The following is a 24,679-nucleotide window of genomic DNA, read 5'->3' as shown; positions in this document are numbered from 1 at the left end:
ACCTCTATGGTGATAGAAAATGTCTCCCTCCTCGAAGATATTTTACCACTAAAATGAGGAGCAGTAATCATAAGAGCCAACACTTATTGAACACGTATGGTGAACAAGGCCCAAGGTCCACACTTTTGTTGGTGAAACTCCTCACCAACCTTTGTAGCGCATTTGATGAGAAGGGACCTGGAGCTCAGAGAGGTGGGGTAATTTGCCTATAGTCACACAGTGAGAAAGAGGCAGGCTTGGGACTTGAACTCAGGTCTAGAGGGCTGAGTTGATCCCTACCCAGCACCATAGCCACAAGGTTGAATGAATCTAGTGGGCTTCAGCTGAAGTTTTCTTTGCCTAATTAGCCTTTGGAACTATTCCTGTTACACTGCAGAGTTGGGAAGGGGTGGGGTGACTCGCCACATAATTTCTGTGGCGAGTCATCTCGAGAGAGCCTGGGCTAGGAGCCAGGAGAGCAGCTCAGATACCACCTACCAGCCATGTGACCATCAGATAAATTCCATCTCCTGGAGCCTCGGTTTCCCCCTCTGTCAGTGGGGCTCATGCTTCGTACTTTGATAACCTCAGGGTGTTGTTGTGAAGGTGACAAGCAAAGTACAATTTACAATACTGGAAAGCACCGTAGAAATATAAGGGATTGTATTTTATTCATTTTCATCTCAGGCGTACCCACCACTATTGATTTTTTTTTTTTAAGTTATACTATGACAAAACCAGATGACAGTAAGGCTCTGAATAGAGCTGATGTAACAACTGATGGTCAGGGAAAGCGAAGACAGGACATGCATTTTTCTATATGCCAGTGATTTAAAATGAAGGGGATTTAAAATGTTTTAAAATTTTTTTAAAATTTTAAACATGATTTAAAATGTTTCCTTAAGAAAGGAAACATTTGAAAAGAGCTAATTTTCCAGGCAGTTATACCGGAATTACTGGAACATTGGGCTAACTAGCCAGAAAAGAGTAAGCAGTGGCGACGTTATTGAGAGTAATAATAACCAACATGTGCTGAGCACTCACTGTGTGCCAGGCATCTTGCCCTGCATTCCCTCCTTAATCATCACATCGAACCTTCTCATCCCAGGGAATACAAAAGGCAAAACTCAAGATGTAGAAAGGCTGAAGGCGCTCCTGAGATGACACAGCTGGGAGCAGCAGGGCGGGCTTCAAACTCCACTCTGCCCAGCTCCAGGGCCTGAACTCTGAGTCACTCCCCTGCACTGCCTTCCCGAAGCTTCCCTCCCCACCCGAACGGATGCTTCTGCTCTTCTTTTTCTGCCTGTTGCATTTGTGTCCCTTGCAGGATCTGTGCTGGGCACTGGCCAGCAGTGTCTTATCACAGAGCAATGCAAGTTACAGGTGGCGGAGTCCTCTCTCTCGTTGGGCTGGATTGGTGTAGACACCACCCCTGGGCTCCCCTTTTTGCTTGCACCTTCTCATCAAGCTGATGTCAACATTTACTTTGCAAAGTAAATGGGGTGTTGCTCAGTCCATGGGCTCCAGAAGATGAGGTGATGTTGAATCAGCTGACTTTTATTACCCTTTCTTCCAGACCCTTGCCAATGGCAGATGCTTGGGCTATTATTGCAGGGGTTGGGGGACATCCCCACGTACCATCTGCACCCTGGGAACCCAGAGAGTAATTTCCTAGAGCATCAGGGACTCTTTCCCCAGATGGATTGTAAAGAGAGAGGAAAACTGGTACTGGATCCACGCAAATCCATTGCTCAAAACAACACTTTTCAGGCAATCCAGGCCTAGGCTAGGCAAATCTTAATTTGTTTGCTGGCTTAAAAAAAATCAAAACATCTTTTATCATTTGTGGCAATTTTGATTTATATATAAAGCTTGCCTTGCCTGGAGAGTAATCATAGTATTTCCTCACATGGTTAATAAGGTTCACAGTTTACAGAAAGCTTTCATGTATGCAACCTCTCATTTGACTTTCTCAGCGTGGTGTGGGTACCAGACAGGAACAAGCTACAGTTCAGAGAGGTAGTACTGGCCCAAGGTTGATCAGCTTATAGGCAAGTGACCTGGCCTCCCGTCCAGGTGATCAGACTTCAGGGTCAGGGATGTTTGGGGCTCCTGGCAGAGTGGGGGAAGCATGGGCTTTGGAACCCAGAGACCTGGTTTTATAGCCTTTCTGCGTCCTGGTTTATCTGTCTATAGAATGAGGGCTCGTATGCCTACCCTGACAACTTTGCTGGGGACATTACATGAGAACAGGTCTGAAGTGCATGGTACGCCCATGGCTGAGTCTCATTCCCCTCACCTCTTTAGCCCTGCAAAATCTGGAGGAACGCTGTATATCCAGTGTAAAGTTCTATCTTGGTGATTTAACCATATTTTTCATCTTCCCTTCCCCACTCCATTTAATTGGCAACACTGACTTTGCTCTCTGCTCCTAGGAAACGGAGAACAAGGGAGGCCCTTCCCCATGACCGATGCTGAAAGAGTGGATCAGGCATACCGAGAAAATGGATTTAACATTTACGTCAGTGATAAAATCTCCCTGAATCGCTCTCTCCCTGATATTCGGCACCCAAAGTGAGTGTAACATCTCTCATCTTCTGGGATCTAAGGATTTTGCCCTGGGCTCTTGTTGAGAATTAATTAAAGAAAAAGGTGCATAAAGCACTGCTGGAGGAGATTTCCTCCTGTTACCCAGGGCCTTCGTGCACAGGTTCGTGTGATCAGATTCTCCTAGAATTTAGAACTGGTGTGGCCGAGGGACAATATTGTCTCTCCAAAAGAGCTGGTCTCCTTCCTCTTTTCAACCAGCGGAAACCATGACCTCTGTATTTCCTTTTTTGACTCTAGCCCACAGGGAAGTCCAGACCTCAATTTGCAAGACAGTTGCAGCAGCCATTTCAACCCTCCCTTTCTCCACCTTCTTTGTGTGACATTTTTATTTTTTTAATCTTTATTTTAGCTATCCTGTGCACCTGTACATCTATATGTTGGTTATAAGCTATCTCACCTCACTTTGAGAGAGGACATATCATAATGATTATAAAGATAATAGTGGCAGCTAACATTCTTTGAACAGGTAACGTGTGTCAGGCACTTCATTTGCATTGTCTCAGGTCCTTGTGATGTAGGTCCTGTGATGATGCCCATTTTTACAGATGAGGAAACTGAGGCTTAGAGGGGTATTATAACTCATGTAGGGCCACACTAAGAAGCTGAGCCAGTTCTTGAGCTGCAGTTCAACCAAAAACTATACTCTGGATCTTAAGCCATCCTGCCTCCCCTTTTTAATAGGAGTACCGTAGTAGTCATGGTGATTTTCTAGCAGAGGGCTATCTCTTAAAGTTGCTGTGCATTAGAATCACCTGGAGGGCTGTTAGTTCGAACACAGGACCTTGAGCCTCACGCCAATAATCCCTGATTCAGTAGATCTGGGTCGGGGCCCAAGAACTTCATTACAAGTAAGCCCCCGCATGATGTTTGTGGGGTCACACTTTGGGAACCACTGCAAGCAGAAGATTTCAAAATTGTTTCTTCACGAAGGCAGTACTGAGTAGAAGTGGAGCATAAACTGTTTCGCCCAGGGACTAAGAAATTCGAAGCCGGGAAAAGATAATAACGGCTAACACTTATTAGGTACTTACTGTATGCCAAGCATTATTCTAAGCCAGCTGTTCTCAGAGTGTGGTTCCCAGGCCAGCAACAGCAGCATCACCTAAGAGCTTGTTAGACATGCAAACTGCTGGATCTCAGCCCAGGTCTACTGAATCAAAAGCTCTGCATAGGGGCCCGGCCGTCCGTGTTTTAACAAGCCCTCCAGGGGATTCCGATGCAAAGCTGAAGTTTTATGTATACATTCTTTTTTAATATTCTTTTCCATTATGGTTTATCACAGGATATTGAATAGAGTTCCCTGTGCTCTACAGTAGGACCTTGTTGTTTATCCATTCTAAATGTAATAGTTTGCATCTACCAGCCCCAGAACCAAGGGTACTTTAAGTACATTAATTCAGCCAAACCTTCCAAAAACCCTATGAGATAGGTACCTTTATTATCACCATTTTACAGATAAGGAATTGAGGCCAAAAACAAAAAAGTTAAATAGTTACCGTGAGATGATACAGCTGGTAAGAGGTGGCGCTAGAATTTACATGCAGGGAGTCTGACCTAGAATCCCTAAGTCATAAGGTCTTTCCACCTATAAGGACTCAGTTGGTAGAATGTAATAATAAAGAATCTCGATAGCATGTGTGGCTACTTACAAAACGCTTTCTGCCCGCTTACATCTTTCAGTTCCTGTGATAGTACTTTGAGGTTGGCGTTTTTATTATCATCTCCACTTTGTAGATGAGGAAAGCACACAGCTAGGAATCCCCAGCCGGAAGGTGTGCTGCTTGCCCAGGACGGGGCCCAGTTCGCAAGGATTTCTTGCAGCGAGGGGAGGGAGCGAGGGCCTTGCAGGGCTTGCTCGGGCGTTTGCTCTTCGTTTCATGGTCTTCACTGTCAAGCCCGGGTTTTTTTTCACCTAAGCCTGAGAATGTAGTTCAGATATTACTGATGTTGTTGGATTCAGAACCGTGACCCGACTCTGAGGGTCAGAAACTCAATTTATATGTTTAGCCCCTCGCAGAGTTCAGAATTCTGCACTAATTTCATCTTTCTAAGTCTGGGAAAGAAGTTTCATCTGGGAGCATTATTCTCTTACCTCAGCTACTGCTCTGTGGTTCTGTAGGTTCTCAACTCTGGCTATACCTGGGGTGGTTTTAAAAAAATACAAAAGCTGGGGCCCTACCCCAGCCACTGGAGTCTGAATCTCTGGAGGGATAGCCTGGGTCTGAGGATCTTCTGAAATCTCAGAACGTGATTCTCGCATATAGCCAGGGTTGAGAACTGCTGGTGTGAAATAAGGAATATTTTTACAGTGAGAGAGAGATGCTTTCATCCATTCATTCATCTGTTCATCCAGTAAATGTATATTCATGGTCTTCTGTGTACCAAGCCCTGTGCTGAATACCAGGAACACAATGATAAATGAGCCATTATTGCTGCTTTGGGCAAGAGCAGGGGGTGGATGGCAGGAGCAGGTCATTACCCCACAGGTGAGAGCCAGTGAGGGAGTAGGCACAGGGTGCTTTGGAACCCCAGGGGACACCCCCACCCGACACCAGCCTCTGCGGGAGAGGACTAAGCAAGACGGTGCTTTGCCTTAACAACTAAAGGGGCGAGTCTCCCAGCTGTTAGAGGGAGAGCAAGGGGCGGGGAACAAACCCTTTTGTCTCCCAGTGCAGTGCTCTCTCCCGACAGTCCAGAAGAAGAAAGGTCTTCATAATCAAGGAAGGCGTCCTTGGACCCACAGATAGGTCTGTGAATAGAATTCAGGAGGGTCTGTAAACTTGGATGAGAACAACATTGCATTTTTCTTTTCATGAACCTCTCACTGAAATCTGGTGTTCCCTTCAGTTATGACTGTAGACAACGAAGCACCTATGATATCTTCACCAAAAGAAATCATTTACTTTCCCATCACTTTACAGATATCTTGAAATGTCACAGATACTCATCACTGCTTTGGAATGAAGGTAGTTTTTAGAACTTCCACTAGATCTTGTCATTTAATGTGTTAATGAAGAAGCACATTTATGACTCTATTTCAAATTCTTTTATTATTTTGATAACAGTATTTCAGTCTAACTGGTTTCCTTTACAAGCTCATCTATTTTATTTTATTCATTGTACACACTGTTCTGAGAAGTGACGATAGGCTTCACCAACCTGGCAGAGAGGTTCAGGGTTTGGGTTTAAGGGGAGGAGGCCCAGTTCTGGGTGGATGTGAATTGAGCCTAAGGCTCTCCTGTATTACCAGCCCACCCACCCAACCAGTGTCCAAGTTATGGCAAAAGATGTCGCTAAATCCAACGCTCCTGACACCCACCCTTTTTTAGAATCCCGTTGTGGAAGCTGACTTTTTTTTTTAACGGTAAAGATGGATTTTATAAAATCATTAAGCTGCTTTACTTTACAATTTGACGGAAGGGGCTACAGTGGAATTTTGCAGAGCTAAGAAAATTGTTTACATTGCTCTGATAAGAAGCAATTTAATATGAACATCTATAAACATCCATTTCACATTTGCCGTAGTTTGTTGTTAATTTTTTCATATGAAAGTTTTGTTTTTTTGCTTTAAGTCTTGAATATGTATTCATTAAGACTCATTTAAGCACTAGAGCACTGCTAAAATTCCCTGATTTAAAATATCCGTTTCTGATTACATAACAAGACCTCAAATATTTGGCACCTATACAACTGGCACCTTTCAACAAATGGAATTCTAGGCAGAAGTTAAGGAGAGCTATTGAGAAAAGCCAAAGGCACTGAGTTCAGAGAAATTTCCTGGTTGGGCAGGTCTCTGTAAAAGCAAAGTGTTCTGGGATTGATTGAAAAGAAAAGCATGCAACTAAGCACACTCCATCCTGTAGGGTCACAGGGCAAATCAGCATTGAAGCTGAGCTGAAGAGGAGAAGGAGAGCAGTGATGAGCAGGCAAGAGGAAGGGCAGCAGGAGGAAGAAAAAATATCAACAGGAAAGGAGGGAAAGGAGGGTTAAGGCATGATTGGTATAAGATAGACCAGTGTGAAGAACAGGAAAGGAAACATCAAGAAGGGAAAGAAGAAAGCAGAAGGACAATGGTGTGAAAAAGAGGAAATAAAAATATGAAAGATCCAAACCAAGGAAAAATGGAATCTTATCCAGAATATCCTATTATAATACCTGAAAGTTAAGAATCAACTCTATTTAATCTGTATTAGTCCACATTGGCAAATAGCAGCACTTATTATCTTTTTTAAAAAATTATTTATTTATTTATTTATTTATGGCTGTGTTGGGTCTTCGTTTCTGTGAGAGCGCTTTCTCTAGTTGTGGCAAGCGGGGGCCACTCTTCATCACGGTGCGCGGGCCTCTCTCTATCGCGGCCTCTCCCATTGCGGAACACAGGCTCCAGACGCGCAGGCTCAGTAGTTGTGGCTCACGGGCCTAGTTGCTCCGCGGCATGTGGGATCTTCCCAGACCGGGGCTCGAACCCATGTCCCCTGCATTGGCAGGCAGATTCTCAACCACTGCGCCACCAGGGAAGCCCCCAGCACTTATTTTGATAAGATAAAAACTCAAATTGCTTACTCAATTGCAAGAAACTGTCTCACATGGATTATCCCATTGGGAAGCTGACTTTTCCTAAATGAGTTGACAGATGTCTTGAAGAGCTTTTCTTTTTTTCCAGGGAAAGTGGGGTGGCAGAATCTTTCTTGCAGTTTGACAGCAGAAATGTGTGAAGAAGTTAGAGCAGTCAAGCCACTCAGTCCCTCCTGTTGCTTTTAGCTTAAACAGCTTCTCTGGCAGGAGCTGAGGTTTATATTTGCCTTCTACTCCTTCAAACTGAATTTTGGCAGCAGCCTGTCAAGGACAGGACCAAGGGGCTGTTTGTTTGTGCCAGCTGCATTTGCTTCCTCCAGAAGCTGCACCAGGGAGCGTGCAGCCATGGAGAGTGGAGGCTAGGTGGTCTGGCCCCACTTGCTGGGTTTGCATGTGGGAGGTGGCCAGCTGGCTCTGAGCAGGCCTGCCCTTGGCCCCTCCTGCCAAGGGAACAGGAACAAGGATGGCTGGTGGGCTGGCCCACTTTTCTTCTCCCCAGGAGCCCTGCTGGGCTGCGTGGCAGCCACACATGGAGGCCCCCTCCAGGGCACAGAGCTGGTAGAAGCGGAGTCCCAACTGCTGGAAGTTGCCTGGGTCTAAAAGTTCCTGGGCACACCCCTCCGTTGGATGATCAGCTTCTTCCGTGCAAAGATTATCCATGGTGGGGGTGAAAGCAGCCTACAATCCTGACCTGCTTTCTCCAGTCCATGAATATAGCTTCCAGTAATGAATGAACCTGAATGGCATCTATGTCACAAGAAAAGGCCCGAGTCTACCAGATTCTTGGTTCCATGTTCCTTCTTGAGTTTTCCTTTTTGTTAAATTAACATGGTTACTTTATGGTATGTGCTCAATTTCCTCAAAAGAATTTATAAGCTCATATTATTATAATAGGCCTGGATTCTGTTGAGTGCCTTTACATCCCCACAGGCTACAAAAGCAGCAAGGAATCTTCATTCTCAAAGAATGAAGATCACTGGAAATAGTAACTATGTAGGTAAATACATATAATTTTTTCTTACTGTTTAAATCTTTCAAAAAGGTATCTGACTGTGTAACCCAAAATAATAACATATCCTTGTGTTTAAAGCATAGATAAAAGTAAAATATATCCCACCATAAAGGTTAGAGGGGAGAAATGTAACATAGTAAGGTTCTCCTACTTACGAAGTAGTATAATGTCATTTGAAATTAGACTTTAAAAGTTAAAAGTATATAAAAGTATGGGCTTCCCTGGTGGCGCAGTGGTTGAGAGTCCGTCTGCTGATACAGGGGATGCGGGTTCATGCCTCAGTCCGGGAGGATCCCACATGCTGCGGAGCGGCTGGGCCCGTGAACCATGGCCGCTGAGCCTGCGCGTCCGGAGCCTGTGCTCCGCAACAGGAGAGGCCACAACAGTGAGAGGCCCACGTACTGCAAAAAAAAATAAAAATAATAAAAATAAAAATAAATAAAAGTATATACTATAAACCCTAAAAGGAGCACTCAAATGACAAAACAAAGAGTTGTAGCTAATAAGCCAACAAAAGAGATAAAATGGAATCATGAAAAATATTCGGTTAATCCAAAAGAAGGCAGAAAAGGAGGGAAAAAAGAACAAAGATCAGAAAGGAGAAGTTGAAAGCAAGTACCAAGATGATGGACTTTAACCTAACCATATCAATAATCACATTAAATAATCACAGTAATTACTTTAGTGGAAAAGCAGCTTGTCCGATTAGTTAAGAAAGCAAGATCCAACTACATACTGCCTGCAGGAAACACACTTTAAAGATAAAGATACAAATAAATTAGAAGTGAAAGGATAGAAAAGATCTTCTGTGCTAACATTAGTCAAAAGAAAACTGGAGTGACTATATATTAATATCAGTCAAATAGATTTCAGGACAAAGACAATTACCAGGGATAAAGAAGGTCATTTCATGATAAAGGGATCATTCATCAAGAGGACATAGCAATCTTAAATGGTTAAGCAACTAATAAGAGAGTTTTAAAATACATGAAGCAAAAGCTCATAGAACTGCAAGGAGAAATAGACATAGCCACAATTATGAAATTTCAACACCTCTCTCTCTCAATAATTGATACAACAAGTAGACAGAAAATCAGCAAGGATATAGTAGAGTTGAACAGCACTGTCAACCAGTGTGACCCAGTTGACATTTGTGGAACACTTCACTCAGTAACAGCAGAATATACAATCTTTTCAAGTGCGTACATAACATTTACCAAGATAAACTATATTCTGGGCCAGAAAACAAGTCTCCATAAATATAAAAGGATTCAGGTGACACAAATTATGTTCTCTGACCACAGTGGAATTAAATTTAGAAACCAATAATAGAATAGTGTCTTAAAATTTCCAGATGTTTGGGAATTATGTAACTCAGGAATAACAGATGGGTCAAAGAAGAAATCAAAAGGAAAATTAGAAAGTATTTTGAACAGAATGATAATGGAAATAGAATATGTCAGAATTTGTGGGCTGTCACTAAAGCAGCATGTAAGGGGAAATTTTGTAGCATTAAATGCCTATATTGGAAAAGAAGAATGGTCTCAAATTAATGACATCAGCGTCTACTTTAAAAACTAGAAAGAGTAAGTTAATCCAAAATAAACAGAAGAAAGGAAATTTTTAAAAAGATCAAAGCAGAGATCAGTGAAATAGAGAATAGAAAACCAATAGAGAAAAATCAATGAACCCAGAAGCTGGTTCTTTGAGGTGGTCAATTAAATTGATGTCTTAGCAGCCTGATAAAGAAAAAAAAGAGAGAAGACACAAATTATCAATATCAAGAATGAGAGAGGTGACATAACCACAGATTCTATTACTGTTGAGAATAATAAAATAATATTCTGAACAACTTTATTCCTATAAATTCAACAACTTAGATGAAATGACAAATTCCTTAAAAGATACAAACTCCCAAAACTTACTCAAGAAGAAATGATTCATTTAAATAGCCCTATATCTAGTAAAGAAATTGAAATTATATTAAGAACCTTCCCACAAAGAAAACTCTGGGCCCAAATAGATTCCTTGGTGAATTCTACAAAAATTTAGGAAATAATACAAATTCTACACAACTCTTCCAAAAAGTTAAAGAGGATGGAGTATATTCCAACTCATTGTGAAGAAGCCAGCATTACCCCGATACCAAAACCAGACAAAGACAACACAAAAAAGAAGATTACAGGCCAATATCTCTGATGAACAGAGATGCAAAAATCCTCAACAAAATATTAGCAAACCAAATTCAGCAATATGTCAAAAAGATCATACAACCGTGATCAAGTGGAATTTATTCCAGGGATTCGAGGATGGTTCAACATCCACAAATCAGTCAACGTGATACATACCACATTAATAAAATGAAGGATAAAAACCATATGTTCATCTCAGTAGATACAGAAAAAGCATTTGGTAACATTCAACACACATTTATGATAAAAGCTCTCAATACAGTGGGTGTAGAAGAGACGTATCTCAACATAATAAAGGTCATATATGACAAACACACAACTAATATCATACTCAGTAATGAAAAGTTAAAAGCTATCTCTAAAATCGGGAACTAGACAAGGATACCCCTTCTCACCACTCTTATTCAACATAGTATTGAAATCCTAGATAGAGCAATTAGGCAAGAAAAAGAAATTAAAGTCATCCAAAATGGAAAGGAAGAAGTAAAATGGTCACTATTTGTAAATGACATGATTTTATATACAGAAAACCCTAAAGACTCCACCAAAAACCTATTAGAAATAATAGAATCCAGTTGGAAATGGATTTGTTATCGTGGTTTGCTAAGCATTGCAGTATCCACAACATCCGGATAAAAGGGTAGGGAATCAGGAAGAGGGAGAGCACTGAAGGGGAATCGCTCCCTGGACCCAGAAGAGCTAGAAGCTGAGAACCTATTGAGGGACCACCACCTTCCTCCCATGATAGTGTGGCCTTGGTGTTGCTGGGGGTTGAGAACCAGGAAAGCCTGATGTTTATAAATATCTGCAGAAACAGACAGGGAATCTTCTGGAATGGTGATGAAAGCTCAAGCAGGAAAGGCCTGGGATGTAAAAGAATTGAGTTTTTCTGGCCCAGAAGGCATCACCAGTTGTGCATTCATGGGACCCCAGGGGACCAAAGGAAGCTGTTGGCAGAGCTGCTGTCCGTGTTCTTGGGCTCCTGCTGCATGGACACCTCATGAATGTATTCAGAGCTAATTAAATCAGGAATTTAAGGCAACCGTGTATGTGTGTTAAGGGCTCCTTTCTCATTCCTCCATCCCCGATCTGTTGCCCACCAAAATGCAGCCTCCTCCTACTCATTTATACTAAAATGATCAAATGTCAGTCCCTGCCTTGAAGAGATCTCAAGCCTATTAGTCAGTTGAAAGTTTCTCTGCAAGTCATTCACTCATTAATTAAGCAAATACTTATTGGGTGCCTACCATGTGTGTTTATTACTTCCTAGCCTACTAGTGTAGGCTAGTCCCTGGGAAAACAGCAATGAACAAAATGGGCAAAATTTCCTTCCCTCCTAGAGCTTACATTCTACTGGGCTGGGGAGGTCATAAACAAACAAATTAATATATTTATTTTCCAGTGATGTAGGGAAAGAAAGAAGCAAAGTAAGAAGTAGAAAAAGTGATGGGAGAGGCTTCCCTGGCAGTCCAGTGATTAAGACTCCGTACTTCCACTGTAGGGGGGCGCAGGTTCGATCCCTGGTTGGGGAACTAAGATCCCACATGCCGTGGGGCACGGCCAAAAAAAAAAAATTGATGGGAATAAGGTGTATTTTATTTCAGTGGTCAGGGAATGCTTCGCTGATAAGATGACATGTGAACAGAGAAATGAAGAAGTGAGGGGCCTAACAAGGCAGTTAACTGGGGGAAGAGCCCTGCAGGCAGAGGAAACAAGTACAAAGGCCCTGAGACCATCATGCTTGGCTGTGGTACCCAGTGAGCCAGGAGGAGAGATGAGAAGCAAGGCTGGAGGAGTGTCAGGGTCATGGTGGGACTTTGGCTTTTACCAAAGTGAGTAAGATGGGAATCCCTGGAGGGTTTTGAGCAGAGAACGCCATGATCCCGATTTTCACTTTCGAAGGATCCCTTTGGTTGCTATGTTAGAATAGACTGAGGTGGCCAAGGGTAGAGACAGGGAGAAGAGTTAGGGGTATATTACAGACTCAGACCACGGTGGGAGTAGAGATTACCAGTGGCCGCATTCTAGATATACTTTGAAGATGGAGACTACAGAATTTACTTACAGACAGTATAGATATGAGAAAAAGAAAGGAGTCAAGGATAACGCCAAGGTTTTTGGCCAGAGCGACTGGGGAGATGGGGTTGCCATTACAGAAACAAAGACTTTGGGAAGAGCAGGCTTGGGGGAAATCAAGATTTGTATTTCAGTCAAGGTTAAGATGTTCTAAAAACATCCAAATGATGATGTCAAGTAGGCAGTTGAATAAATGATGCCATTTGTGTTGTGAAAAATGGAAATGGTGGTGGGATCCTTTTTTGATTATATTATACATTATATTGTGGTTTTAATTAACTCACTTTCCTTGAATAGCAAAAAATGTCTGAGGCATAACAGACAGTAAATCTAAAACTGACCCAGGATCAGCTGTGGTCTGTGGTGTGGTGTGCAGGATGATAGTTTGTGTGCCACATTCAGGTCAAAGTGAGGGCGGTGCACACCTTCTAACATCTACAATGGGAGTGAATGGCTGGAGTCTGTGCCCACCCATCTCCCACCCCCCACCCCCACAGTGCCAGGAGGTATGTCAGACCCTCTGTACAACAGTGACAGGCTTGGAAGATACATTTAGTATGTATTAGCAGTTCTTACCCTTTTTATCTTGATTTGAATGGTGGAGTAAGCTCACTTGACACTTCTGTAATGGAGTGCTTGAGTGTAAGATTAGCGCCCCAGAGATCCTCAGGGTGAGAGAGATCCAGACTCCCTAGTTTGGCAGGTTGTTAGCAAGGCAGTTGTGTAGGGAGGGGCAGGGGGCAGAAGGAGGCTGTAGCCTGAATGATTTGTGAGCTGGGAAAGGAAAAAGTCCAGGTTTCTTTCTAGCATCACTGATTCTACAGGAAACTTCAATCGGCTCTCCTCCGAAATTAAATTTCTCTCTTCTGAGCAACAGTGTTTCTTCTAAGACAGCAGTTATTGATCCATCAGACCTAATATTGGGATTTAAAGGTGCTCATAAGCCTTAAAATGAAATGGCAGCCAATAAACTTTCTCAAATTAACTCCTTTTCTTGTAATTTTTAAAACAGATTTCAGTGAATTCAGCCTTTTGGTGAAATTACAGAGATAAATGGCTTATACATAAAAATGGCTGCCTGTCAACTGAAAATCAAACGGGCATGTATCCCATATGATTTACGCTGGGTGAAAAGCACTCGACATCCACATGAGCTGTTGTGTAGCACTACACAGCCTCAGCTCACTTGTTCCCACTTTGAGGTTTGGTGTGACGACGTTTTTCTTTCCTTTATGTCTCAACATCATCTTCTCATTTACAAAAACTCTGTCACAACTCTTTTGTGATTCTGGCCTCTCTGAAATCGTTTGTGTCTAACGGGGATTACTAGCTCCATTTTACAGATGCATACACTAAACCTCAGGGAAGCTGAGTTCTTTGCTCCAGTTCACACAGCCTGTAGAAGACAAAGGAGACTCACACCTGGACCCCAGCCTGTGTTCCTTCTGCTGCATCACACAAGACTGAGACCCATTCCTCCCAGGGAAGGAAGCAGACATTTTTACATGTGGATCCTTTGTGCATGAAGGTTCGTGGGCCAGACGTAGCGAGCAGGGTTGGCTAGATAAATGGATGCAGCCCAGGCACTGCTTGAGTTGCCTTTCACTCCCGCTGCTGAAGGCAACATATGCTTGTCCAGGAGCAGATAAATCGCCCTCAGTACAATTGGTTACAGAGATGAGTTTGATTTCTAAGTGGTATTGGCCTCGAAAGGATTTAAGGAAAAAGAGAATAATGACTGGAAGATAAAGACAATTATCAATTCTCTCCCTTCATTAAGATGGTATCACGGGCAGAATGATGATAAGAAAAGCGAAGCAGCTCAGCTTAGGAGCAATGTGACATAGACTAGAACATAACTCCCTCCCGATTGTAAGCCTCCTTCTCCACCCCTTTTTGGTGGACAAAATCAATAGTGCCCCCACCCAGCCAGCCACCTGCAACCCTGAATCTGCCCAGGTAGTGAATGGTATCAGTTTAGCATTCTGTAGACTTTGCCTTTGTTTATGCAACATATGGAGACATAGCAAGAGGTTTGGGGTTTTTTGGTTTGGGGTTTTTCCCCCCACAAAAATGTGGTCATACTATATGTATTTTATTCTACAGGTAGGTTTTTCTTGCTTATATTATGGTCACTTTTCTAAGACATTTCTAATAGCTGTATAATATTACACAGGAATCTCATAAATTCAACCATTGCTGTGTTGACAGGCATACAGGTTGTTTCCATTCTGGAAACACTGGCAAAAACATCCTTGAACATGTTTCTTTACATTTTAGTTTCTTCTTTTCTCCTCTTGTCATGAATCATGAAGAATCTTGATATTAAAGCCCATTTCCTCCTAACCTTGTTGGCCTGGCATCTGGCATCTAATGGGAGGTGTGGTCCTTATGGTGGTTATTTCATGCTGATAATTCCGGACCTCTTGACCTCACCTACCGTATTGATTAACCAGAGTTCCTCCTTCCTGCTGTCAGCCTGTGTTTAAAGTTTGAGCACGTGGAACACTTTGCATGTTACGTCTGCAGAAGGACCAGTTTTATCATGTGGGACAGCCATGTGAAGAAACTTTTGGATTTTGCTGTGTGCTTTAAAAATTTTTGCTGTTGTTGTGGTTTTTACACCTGTCTTAAAACTGGATATGATCTGAGCAAAGGGCTTTCCAAAATGTGAGTTCAAAGGGAGAGGCAAAGACTGCACAAACCAAGATCCTTTAAATACTGCTCGTACCTGAAGTCTCTGGTACAGGTTAGGGGGCACAAAACGGGATGAACTGGTGGTGCAGAGGTGCATAATTAATACTAATACACTTTGTTATTCTCTTAACTGCCTGTTGAGAGGAGGGAAGAGCAGGTGGGTGCAGCAAAGCCTCCCCTAAATGGAAAAGGACCTTCAAAAAGATGTCAGCCTCAGCACATGTTGTCACACTAATTTTCCGGCTCCTCTGGTTCCAGCCAGACTGTGTTAAAGAGAAACCCACGCCTGTCTCATCCCCCACAGAGCGAGAGAGAAGGGCTGAGGAGCTGAGCCTCAGCTGTAGAGAAAAGGCTTGCTGTCGGGTATGTCAGGAGAGGGCCCAAACCTGCATCTGGAGGGATGATGAGGGTGAAGGGCAGGAGTTTTTCACACTCTGCCCACTAAGATCCAGTTTCTTCCTTTTGTTCCAGAGCCTGGAGCTATTTATAACTTCCACTAAGCTTCTTGGGGGCTCCAGAGCCCATAAGACATAGTCTTCCTGAGAATGTTGTATTATAAGGAATTGTCCTTTATACAAAATACAGAGGGGAGAATTTCAGAATTTTGAACTTAAACCATTTGCTGGAAAATGACCTACACCGTAGCCTCGGGGAGGTGGAAACTCATATGTCTGAGCCAGGTGCTATACCAGGTACATTCACATATGGTATGTCATTTATTCCTTGGGACAGCCTTAATAGGAAAGAGTTATATTCCCGTTTTACCCACATGGAACCTGAGGCTTAGGGAGGCTGTGACCTTCCCCAAGTGACACATTTCTAAGTGACAAAAGTGAGATTTGAATCCGGATCTGAGGGTCTCTTCAGCTCATGTCCCTTCCCTTACCACAGTTTCCACCTTGGAAAGTACCCTTACTGAAGCCCCTTGCCCTTTTCTGGGATGGCCATCCCTGATTCCAAGAGGATCGAAATCAGGAACATTCTCTTTGCTGTGAGTTCTCCTCCACATTTACCTGTCTGCAAGGCTGGAGCTAGCTACTTCTCCCTCCTTGTGGCTGTTTTAATTGTCCATTCTCACCTAGTTCTCCTGTCATCCTCCTGGTGTTACCATCCCCACTTCACGGATGAGGAAACTGAGTCTCAGCAAAGGATGGAAAGCTGCCCCAGGTCTCACAGCTGCAGAGTAGCACAGTCGGGATTTGAACCCAGGCTCAGAGCACTCTTGCTCCCTTAGGCACATACAATATTGGGTGTGTTTATGGACTTGCACTTCTTTTTTAAAAAAATATCTATTTACTTATTTATTTATTTTGGCTGCGCTGGGTCTTAGTTGCGGCATGTGGGCTCCTTAGTTGCAGCATGCAGGCTCCTTAGTTGAGGCATGCAGACTCTTAGTTGCAGCATGCGGGCTATTTAGTTGTGGCATGCAGACCCTTAGTTGCAGCATGCGAACTCTTAGTTGCAGTATGCATGCGGGATTTAGCTCCCCCGACCAGGGATCGAACCTGGGCCCCCTGCATTGGAGCAGGGAGTCTTATCCACTAGACCACAAGGGAAGTCCCTGGACTTGCATTTCAATTTGGTCTGTGGATAGTGTCCCATGTTAGGGAATTAAATTTTTTTTTTTATGTTCCCTTCAAAATGACTGGATTGTTCTTTTTCAAGGTTGACTTGGAGAGAAAATTTTTGAAATGCTTCCCTTTGATTTTGACTTCTTTTCTTTCTTATTCTAGTGCTCCAGCATTAAGCCCTGAGGGTACATGTTAAGGGCCAGTATATTCGATTCATCTTTACGCCCAAGGGCTCAGAATCCTTTAGGGAATATTCAACTGGGGGCTGCTCAATCCCCAGTGAGTCCTCCTACTGCCTCCCACCCCCCACCTCAGCCCTCAGCCCAGGCCACTTTCTCCTAGTCAGTGAATGATCAAAGTTCTCTTCCTGCAGCATGAGAGAGGCCGCCCCCTTCAGGTCAGAGGGAGCACCTGGGAAGTTTCTGCCTCAGTCCTTCAAAAGCCATCCTTAGTTCCAAAACAGATTCATGTGACTGATGGGGCTTAGAGATGATCCAGTTGTATCAGCAAAATCCTTAATAGTTACAAGTGACAGAAACCTAACTCAAACTGACTGAAGAAAAGACAATGTATTGACTCACATAACTGAAAAGGCCAAGAGTAGACGATGGCTTCTGCCAGAGCTGGATCCAGGTCCCTAAGTGATGCCAGCAGGAACCTCTCTCTCCAACTCTTGGCTCTGTTTTCTGTTCTGCTAACTTCATTTTAAGATAGGAAACAGTCTGTATGGTGGCCCCAGGCAGATCAGACTTCTATCCTCCCACGTTCATTTTCAGCAGAAAAGAGCTTCCCTCTCTCCCAGCTGTCTCAGCCAAGATTTACTCTGATTTACAGGTGCCCATCCCTGAACCAACCACGGGGGCTGTGGAGCTGCGATGCTCTGGCTGAGCCAGGCTCTCTTGCCCACCCTTAAGGCAAGGCAAGGACCTCCGCCAAACCCTGTGAAATTGAGGGCTGGGAGATTCCCCAAGGAGAATCAGGATGCTCTTACCAAAAGAAGGAGAAGGAATACAGAGCAGGCACGGCAGACTTGCCCTTTGTCCAGCTCCCTTATCGACATAAGGGGAACCCGGGGTCCGGCAAGAAGATGGGACTTGGAATGTTGCATGGCAGAGCAGAAGCCAGAAGCCAGGATTTCAGACTCCTACCTAGTTCCCTCAGTTTTTGTTTTTTTATCTATTCATTCTTCTTTTTGCTTGTATAATTAATAGTACATTACCTCTATAAAAATATTTATGTATACAGGACAGGTGAGTTTCATCCAGGCTCCAGCTCTTACCAGCTGTTTGACCTAAGGCAAGTTATTTGACCTCTCTGCCTTGTTTGCTCCTCATTGTAATGGGAGTAAGATAGTCCCTACCTCATAAGAGCATTGTGACAATTAAATGACTTAATGCATAGAAAGTGCTTAGAAAGTGCTTATTATGCCCAACATAGTAGAAATCCTTAACAGATATATTCTGTTATAATCATGGTCATCTTCCAGCTTATTTTTTAACTGCTATCAGTACTCTGTAGTTCGAATTTTTCATCATTTATTTAATCTTTCCCCATTGATGAACATTCACTCTGTTTCTACTCTTTTCACCACTTCAAAGTGTGTCAGGAAGCACCCTTGACCGTGCCTCTTGGTCCTCACGCCGTGAACATCTAACTCAACTTTGTCCTGTTGAGGTTGGGACCTCATCAGACTGTGAACCAGATAACAAGGGAAGTGCTTGGGCAAGCGGTGGGATGTTTTGCACTCAGCTCATAGTCGTAAGGTTTGAAATACCACAGTTGCCTCTTCCTTTATGGTGTCTCCTGGGGCCAGAAATACTGAGCCAGGGGGGCACCAAGGTTGATGTCATGTGATGGAAATGTCATGGTGTCCCTGCTTTGACCTTCTGTGAGGGCATTGCTCTGCCCGTTCCTGCCCCCGCAAGGCCCCTTCTAAGTGTCTCTGGAGCCCACTCTGTATCTGGGGACCCATGGAGACTGGGAGGCCGTCAAGTCAGTGTACCATGTGCCGTGTTGTAGAAACAAATATTTGTTCATAGAAGAGCTTGGAGGAAGACATACCCTAAATGTTTCACGGAGGTCAGCCTCCAGTGTCAAGATGTTGAAGTCATTAGCGGTTGTCTTTTAGCCTTTCTGTGTTTTCTAGCCTTTCCTGACCATGTGCAAAGGACTAGGAGCAATTAATCACTTTTGTCATCAAGAAAAATATTATAAGCATTATTTTAAGTAAATACTCTCTAGATTTGAGGCTTGGATCCAAGTCACTTTCCACTAGGGGCTCCATTTCCTCATGTGGAGAATGGGGTTAGCACTCCCAGGTTTGTCTCCCTCCCAGGGGTTGGTGCAGCTTAGAAAAAAGGGAGAGTGCGCTATAAACCATCAGGCACGATGAACTGGGGAAGGAGGAGGTTATTATTGTCTGGTCGTAGCCAAACCCAGCCTCTTTGCATTGGGAGCAGTGCCCCAGTTGCCCTGTCCCGGAGACCACACTCTGAAGGCATCGGGCAAAGGAATGCTTCGTGGTTATCACACATACAAGGACTGAGCATACTCTGCTGTCCAGTGTTGAGATCTTAAGACACAACATGCAGACAGGTCTTAAAGGTGACAGCTAAGATGGGGGTGTCACTGGGGTGGGTGGCGGCCTTCCCTCTTCCTCCCTGCCACCCCCAGGCCTCCTCTGCTGCGATCTGAGGCCTAATAGGAGGAGGAGAAATGGGGCTTTTCACACGGTCTCCCAATAGGGAGGTGGCCTGTGGGCGAGTCTGTGGAGCCAAGTTTCCTGCTGGATACTGGAGAGATTCATTTCAGCATGGCACGCATTTTTTTATTTGAACCAGTAGCCTAAGCTGGGACCAAACTAATGACTAGTGCCTGTGGCAAAAGTCGAAGTGCCATTTTGTGTTTATTTAGTAAATAAATGAGTGGATGGTTAGAGGAGGGAGAAAAAGAGTAGACCCTCCTCGCCTCCCCAGAAGCACATGATCAAGGCTGAGCCTTTTATTTAAGTTCTGAATAATTTTTAAATCCAGGATTGGGTTAATCTAGAAGTGAATTTAGTCTGTTGTCGCATCGTCTGCTTCCCTTAGTACATGATGGTGTTTGTTTATCTAGCGGCAGGCTGTGGGCCCCAGCTCTGGGGTTCAAGAGAGCCAGGGCTCTCTGCGCCGTAATAGCGCTGTTGTATTTCACCCCATGGACTCCAGGCAATTTATTACAGCTAACCCCCTCTCCAACCCTGCCGCAACGAGTGAGCCTCCTGCAAAATTGGATGGAAGGCAGGAACTCTTGTAGAAAACGAGATATTACCTGTCTTTCTTGGCCACAGAGGACGCAGCCAAATTAAGGGAAAGGGATTTTTGAGAAGAGGTGCTTTCGTTCATTTGTGAAGGTCGACATAATGAAGTTGGAAAGGCTCCCCCAGAAGACTGGCTGAAATGATCAAAGGGGTTAGAGAGGTGGGGGAAGGGGCGGAGGAGGGCCCGGAGGTGGGGCCTGGATAAAAGCAGCCCAGCCAGATGCAGGAGCAAGAGGGGACGTGAAAGAAGGGGAAAGAGAGAGACTGACCTGTCTGCCCATCAATACTGGACTGCCAGAATTAGGGGCACCCTGTCCGTGCAGCTGTAACTGGGCTCACAGCCAGACACCATGGGTTCATTCCTGCCCTGTCCCACCCCCCAGCTTCCCTTGGTGCCGCTAGCAGAGGTAGAATTTAAAGCTAAGGAGACCGTGGACCCTGACTGTTTTTTTCCTCCCGGCATTTCTTTCTGAAAATTGTCAAAGAAAACTTGAATGAATTGCAAACAGAACACTCATGGAGATTCCCACCATCGACATTCTGCAATTAACATTCCTCTAATGATTTTATCACATATATTATATATTTTTAAATATTTAATTTTATATATTATTTTTGGCTGTATTGGGTGTTCGTTACTGCGCGCGGTCTTTCTCTAGTTGCCACGAGCAGGGGCTACTCTTAGTTGCGTTGTGCAGGCTTCTCATTGTGGTGGCTTCTCTTGTTGCAGAGCACATTGTGGTGGCTTCTCTTGTTGCACGCGGGCTCCAGTAGTTGTGGCACGTGGGCTTAGTAGTTGTGGCACATGGGCTTAGTTGCTCTGCACATGTGGGATCTTCTCAGACCAGGGCTCGAACCTGTGTCCCTTGCATTGGCAGGCGGATTCTTAACCACTGCGTCACCAGGGAAGTCCCAAGGTAGGCAGTTTTGTTATTCCCTCTTGGCCTGCCTGGTCCTCAGCTCCCCTTTTCTGGGCCCTGGGAAAATCCCTAATATCTCTGTTGAAGTATACCCCAAAGATGGAAAGAAATGAAGAACAAAAGGAATCTTAAATTTTCTGTAATCATATTGTTAGAAATAATATTAGTATTGCTTTTCTGAAACTGTTATATATTATAGGAAAAAAACAAGCAACTGCTAATGTTAAGAACCTAGATTTTTAGCAAAAGAGTTAGAATATGTAAAACCAGACAAAAACCTAACAAGAAGAGAAAACTACAGGCCAATATCCTTTATGAATATAGCTGCAAAAATCCTCAGCAAAATACTAGCAAACCAAATTCGGCAACATATAAGGAGGATTATACACCATGACCAAATAGGATTTATCCCAGGAATGCAAGGTTGGTTCAATATATGAAAATCAATCAATGTAATACATTATGTTAATAGGATAAAGAACAAAACCCATATGATTATATCAGTAGATGCAGAAAAAGCATTTGACAAGATCCAACACTTCTTCATGATAAAAACATTCAACAAACTGAGAATAGAAGGGAGTTCCCTCAACCTGATAAAGAGCATTGATGAAAAACGCACATTAGCATTATATTTAATGGTGAAAGATTGATAGCTTTCCCTTCTAAGGTCAGGAGCAAAACAAGGATGTCTGCTCTTGCCACTTTTATTCAACATTATACTGGAGTTTCTAGACAGTTAGACAAGAAGAAGAAATAAACGGCATCTAGATTCAAAAGAAAGAAGTAAAACTGTCTCTATTTGCAGATGACACTGTCTTGTGTATAGAAAATCCTAAGGAATCCACACCAAAAAAATGTTATTAGAACTAATAAGTTCAGCAAGGTTGCAAGACACAGGCTCAATATAAAAAATCTATTATATCTCTGTACACCAGCAAGGAACAATATGAAAATGAAATACATATTTACTAGTCATTTCTCCAAGGAAGATATACAAATAGCCTATAAGCACATGAAAATAAGCTCAACATCATTCATCATTAGGGATATGCAAACCAAACTGTAATAAGATACCACTTCACACCCACTAGAATGGCTATAATCAAAAAGATGGACAATAACAAGAGTTGGTGAGCATGTGGAGATATTGGAACCCTCATACATAGTTGGTGGGAATGTAAAATGGTGCTGTCACTTTGGAAACAGTTGGCAGTTCCTTAAAAAGTTAAACATGGGGGCTTCCCTGGTGGTGCAGTGGTTGAGAGTCTGCCTGCCGATGCAGGGGACACGGGTTTGTGCCCCGGTCCGGGAAGATCCCACATGCCGCGGAGCGGCTAGGCCCATGAGCCATGGCCGCTGAGCCTGCGCATCCGGAGCCTTTGCTCCGCAACAGGAGAGGCCACAACAGTGAGAGGCCTGCGTACCGTAAAAAAAAAAAAAAAAGTTAAACATGGAGTTACTTTATGGCCTGCAATTCTACTCCTTGATGTATACCCAAGAGAATTGAAAACATATGTCTACCCCAAAACTTGTACATGAATTTTCACAGCAGCATTATTCATAATAGCCAAAAGGTAGAAACAACCCAAATGTCCATCAGTTGATGAATGAATAAATAAAATGTGTTGTATTTGTACAGTGGAATATTATTCAGCCATGAAAAGGGATGAGGTACGGATGCATGCTACAACATGAATGAACCTTGAAAATATTATGCTTAAGTGAAAGAACCCAGACACAAAGGCCACATGTTATATGATTCCATTTGTATAAAATGTCTAGGATAGGAAAATCCATGGGAACAGAAAACAAATTAGTGATTTCCAGGGACTGAGGGCAGTGGATAATGGGTAGGGACTGGGGGCAATGGATAATGGGTAGTGACTGCTAATAGATATAAAGTTTCTTTTGGGGGGTGATGAAAATGTTCTGGAATTAGATAGTGGTGATGGTTGTACAACTTTGTGGATATATTAAAAATGACTGAGTTATACACTTTAAAAGGGTGAATTTTATGTTGAATTTTATGGTATGTGAATTATATCTCAATAAAAAAGAGATACAATATAAAATTAAGGTTTAGTAAAGCTCTGTAATTTTATGTTTATGAAATTGTATATATATGAAATTTTAGCATAAACTCATATCTATTAAAATATATTTGTATTGCTGACCACCGTAAAGGCATAGAAGCCATAACCAACATAATAGTAATGAATGCACTTAGTGCCCATATTGCAGCATCTAAATGGTTATATTGATAATATTAAAGAGCCAGGATTCCTTGGCAGAATGGTTGATTCCAGGTTAGAGCAGGAAACATACAAGTTGAGCCTGGAGAATCTTTTGATACCTTTTGTCAGAAAACAAAGAAGCTGTCAGTACTCTGACCATGTGCAAAGGACTAGGAGCCAACTTGAGAAGACAGCCTTGGGCTAAAAATAGGCTTATTTGGGGCTTCCCTGGTGGCGTAGTGGTTGAGAGTCCGCCTGCCGATGCAGGGGACACGGGTTCGTGCCCCGGTCCGGGAGGATCCCACATGCTGCGGAGCGGCTGGGCCTGTGAGCCATGGCCGCTGAGCCTGCGCGTCCGGAGCCTGTGCTCCGCAGTGGGAGAGGCCACGGCAGTGAGAGGCCCGTGTACCACCAAAAAAAAAAAAAGGCTTATTTGGAAACCAAGAAGAATAATACTAGCGTTGAATTGAAACATATTAATTATGTTAAAATTTATGAGTTCATAATGAAAACAAATAATTGGCCATATTTGGAGGATGCTAGGGAACCAGGTCCTTCTGAAAATCGGTAAATTAAGAATCAAGAACCTAGCCTATCTTTCCTATACTTCAGTGTAGCCAAATAGTTGACATGGTAAAGTTTTTCTCCATGGAAGTATTCCAGCTAGGAAAGAAAGAATGATAGAATTAGAAATCACCATTTTGCAAACCCCTGATGAAATAAAGGATATAGATGCAAATCATCTTTGGCCACCAACATCACAAAAGGAAAGACAACTGGACATTATGTGTTTCCCAAGGAATGCTCACACCGGCACCTATGAAGAGGTTGCCAGAATGCCTCATCGAATTAGGTCAAGCCTCTAGATCTAACTACCAGTTTACAGGAGGCAAAGTGGGGCAAACAGAGGAACATGTTGAGGGACACCACATCAACGCAGGAGGCAAAATGCAGACTGTGGGAAATACTATAGAACAAACGACCCAGTTTCTTAAACAAATGGTAAGGGGAAAAGAGACCTAGGAGATGCATCAGCTAAAAGCAGTAATGTGGGCCTTGTCTTGATGCAGATTTAAACAAACCAGACACAAAAACATCAGGGAAGTTTGAACACCAACTAAATATTTGCTGATACTAAGTAACTATGTTAATTCTCTGGGGTATTACCATGATATTAAAGGCCCACAGGAACAGGGCCTTCTGCCCCCAAGCTTACCATGGGGCTGGTGGAAAGCAAAGGAGAAAATGTGCCCTCTGCCCACATAGCCCAGGGAGGGAGAGAAGAGGGGCCAAGCCAGTGAAGCCCAGTTTATTCTTCCAGGTTTAAGGACACATGGTTTCTCCTCCATAGCGAGGAATGTGCAAGGGGTGGGGAGGGAGACAAGAGTGTTACCGAAGGGCTATCTTCTGCATGGAATCATGAGGATGGACAACCATGTGCCTATCACAATTGAGGCATAAACAAGTTAGTGCATGTAAAGCACCAAACCCCCGTGCTGCTCTGTCACTGTT

The 24,679-nt window shown here is 43.3% G+C and overlaps 1 protein-coding gene across 6 annotated transcripts in view; it reads left to right on the top strand.

Annotated features, from left to right (window-relative positions):
• GALNT10 (polypeptide N-acetylgalactosaminyltransferase 10) overlaps positions 1-24,679 on the top strand; it is a 225,326-nt gene that overhangs the window by 109,354 nt on the left and 91,293 nt on the right. For all 6 annotated transcript variants that reach the window (XR_003427703.1, XM_027081475.1, XM_027081472.1 and 3 more), the window contains one exon: positions 2,415-2,553. Coding sequence is in view for 5 of the 6 variants with exons in the window: in XM_027081475.1 (XP_026937276.1) it covers positions 2,415-2,553 (139 nt within the window). In the remaining variant the exon portion in view is untranslated. The remainder of the gene's footprint in view (positions 1-2,414; positions 2,554-24,679) is intronic.

The sequence above is a fragment of the Aethalodelphis obliquidens genome, unplaced genomic scaffold (genome assembly GCF_003676395.1).
Source record: "Aethalodelphis obliquidens isolate GAN/ISIS:26980383/991018 unplaced genomic scaffold, ASM367639v1 scaffold45, whole genome shotgun sequence".
Taxonomy (NCBI): domain Eukaryota; kingdom Metazoa; phylum Chordata; class Mammalia; order Artiodactyla; family Delphinidae; genus Aethalodelphis; species Aethalodelphis obliquidens.
Note: the sequence above shows the minus strand (reverse complement) of the source record. Positions and strands in the feature narration are given on the sequence as shown.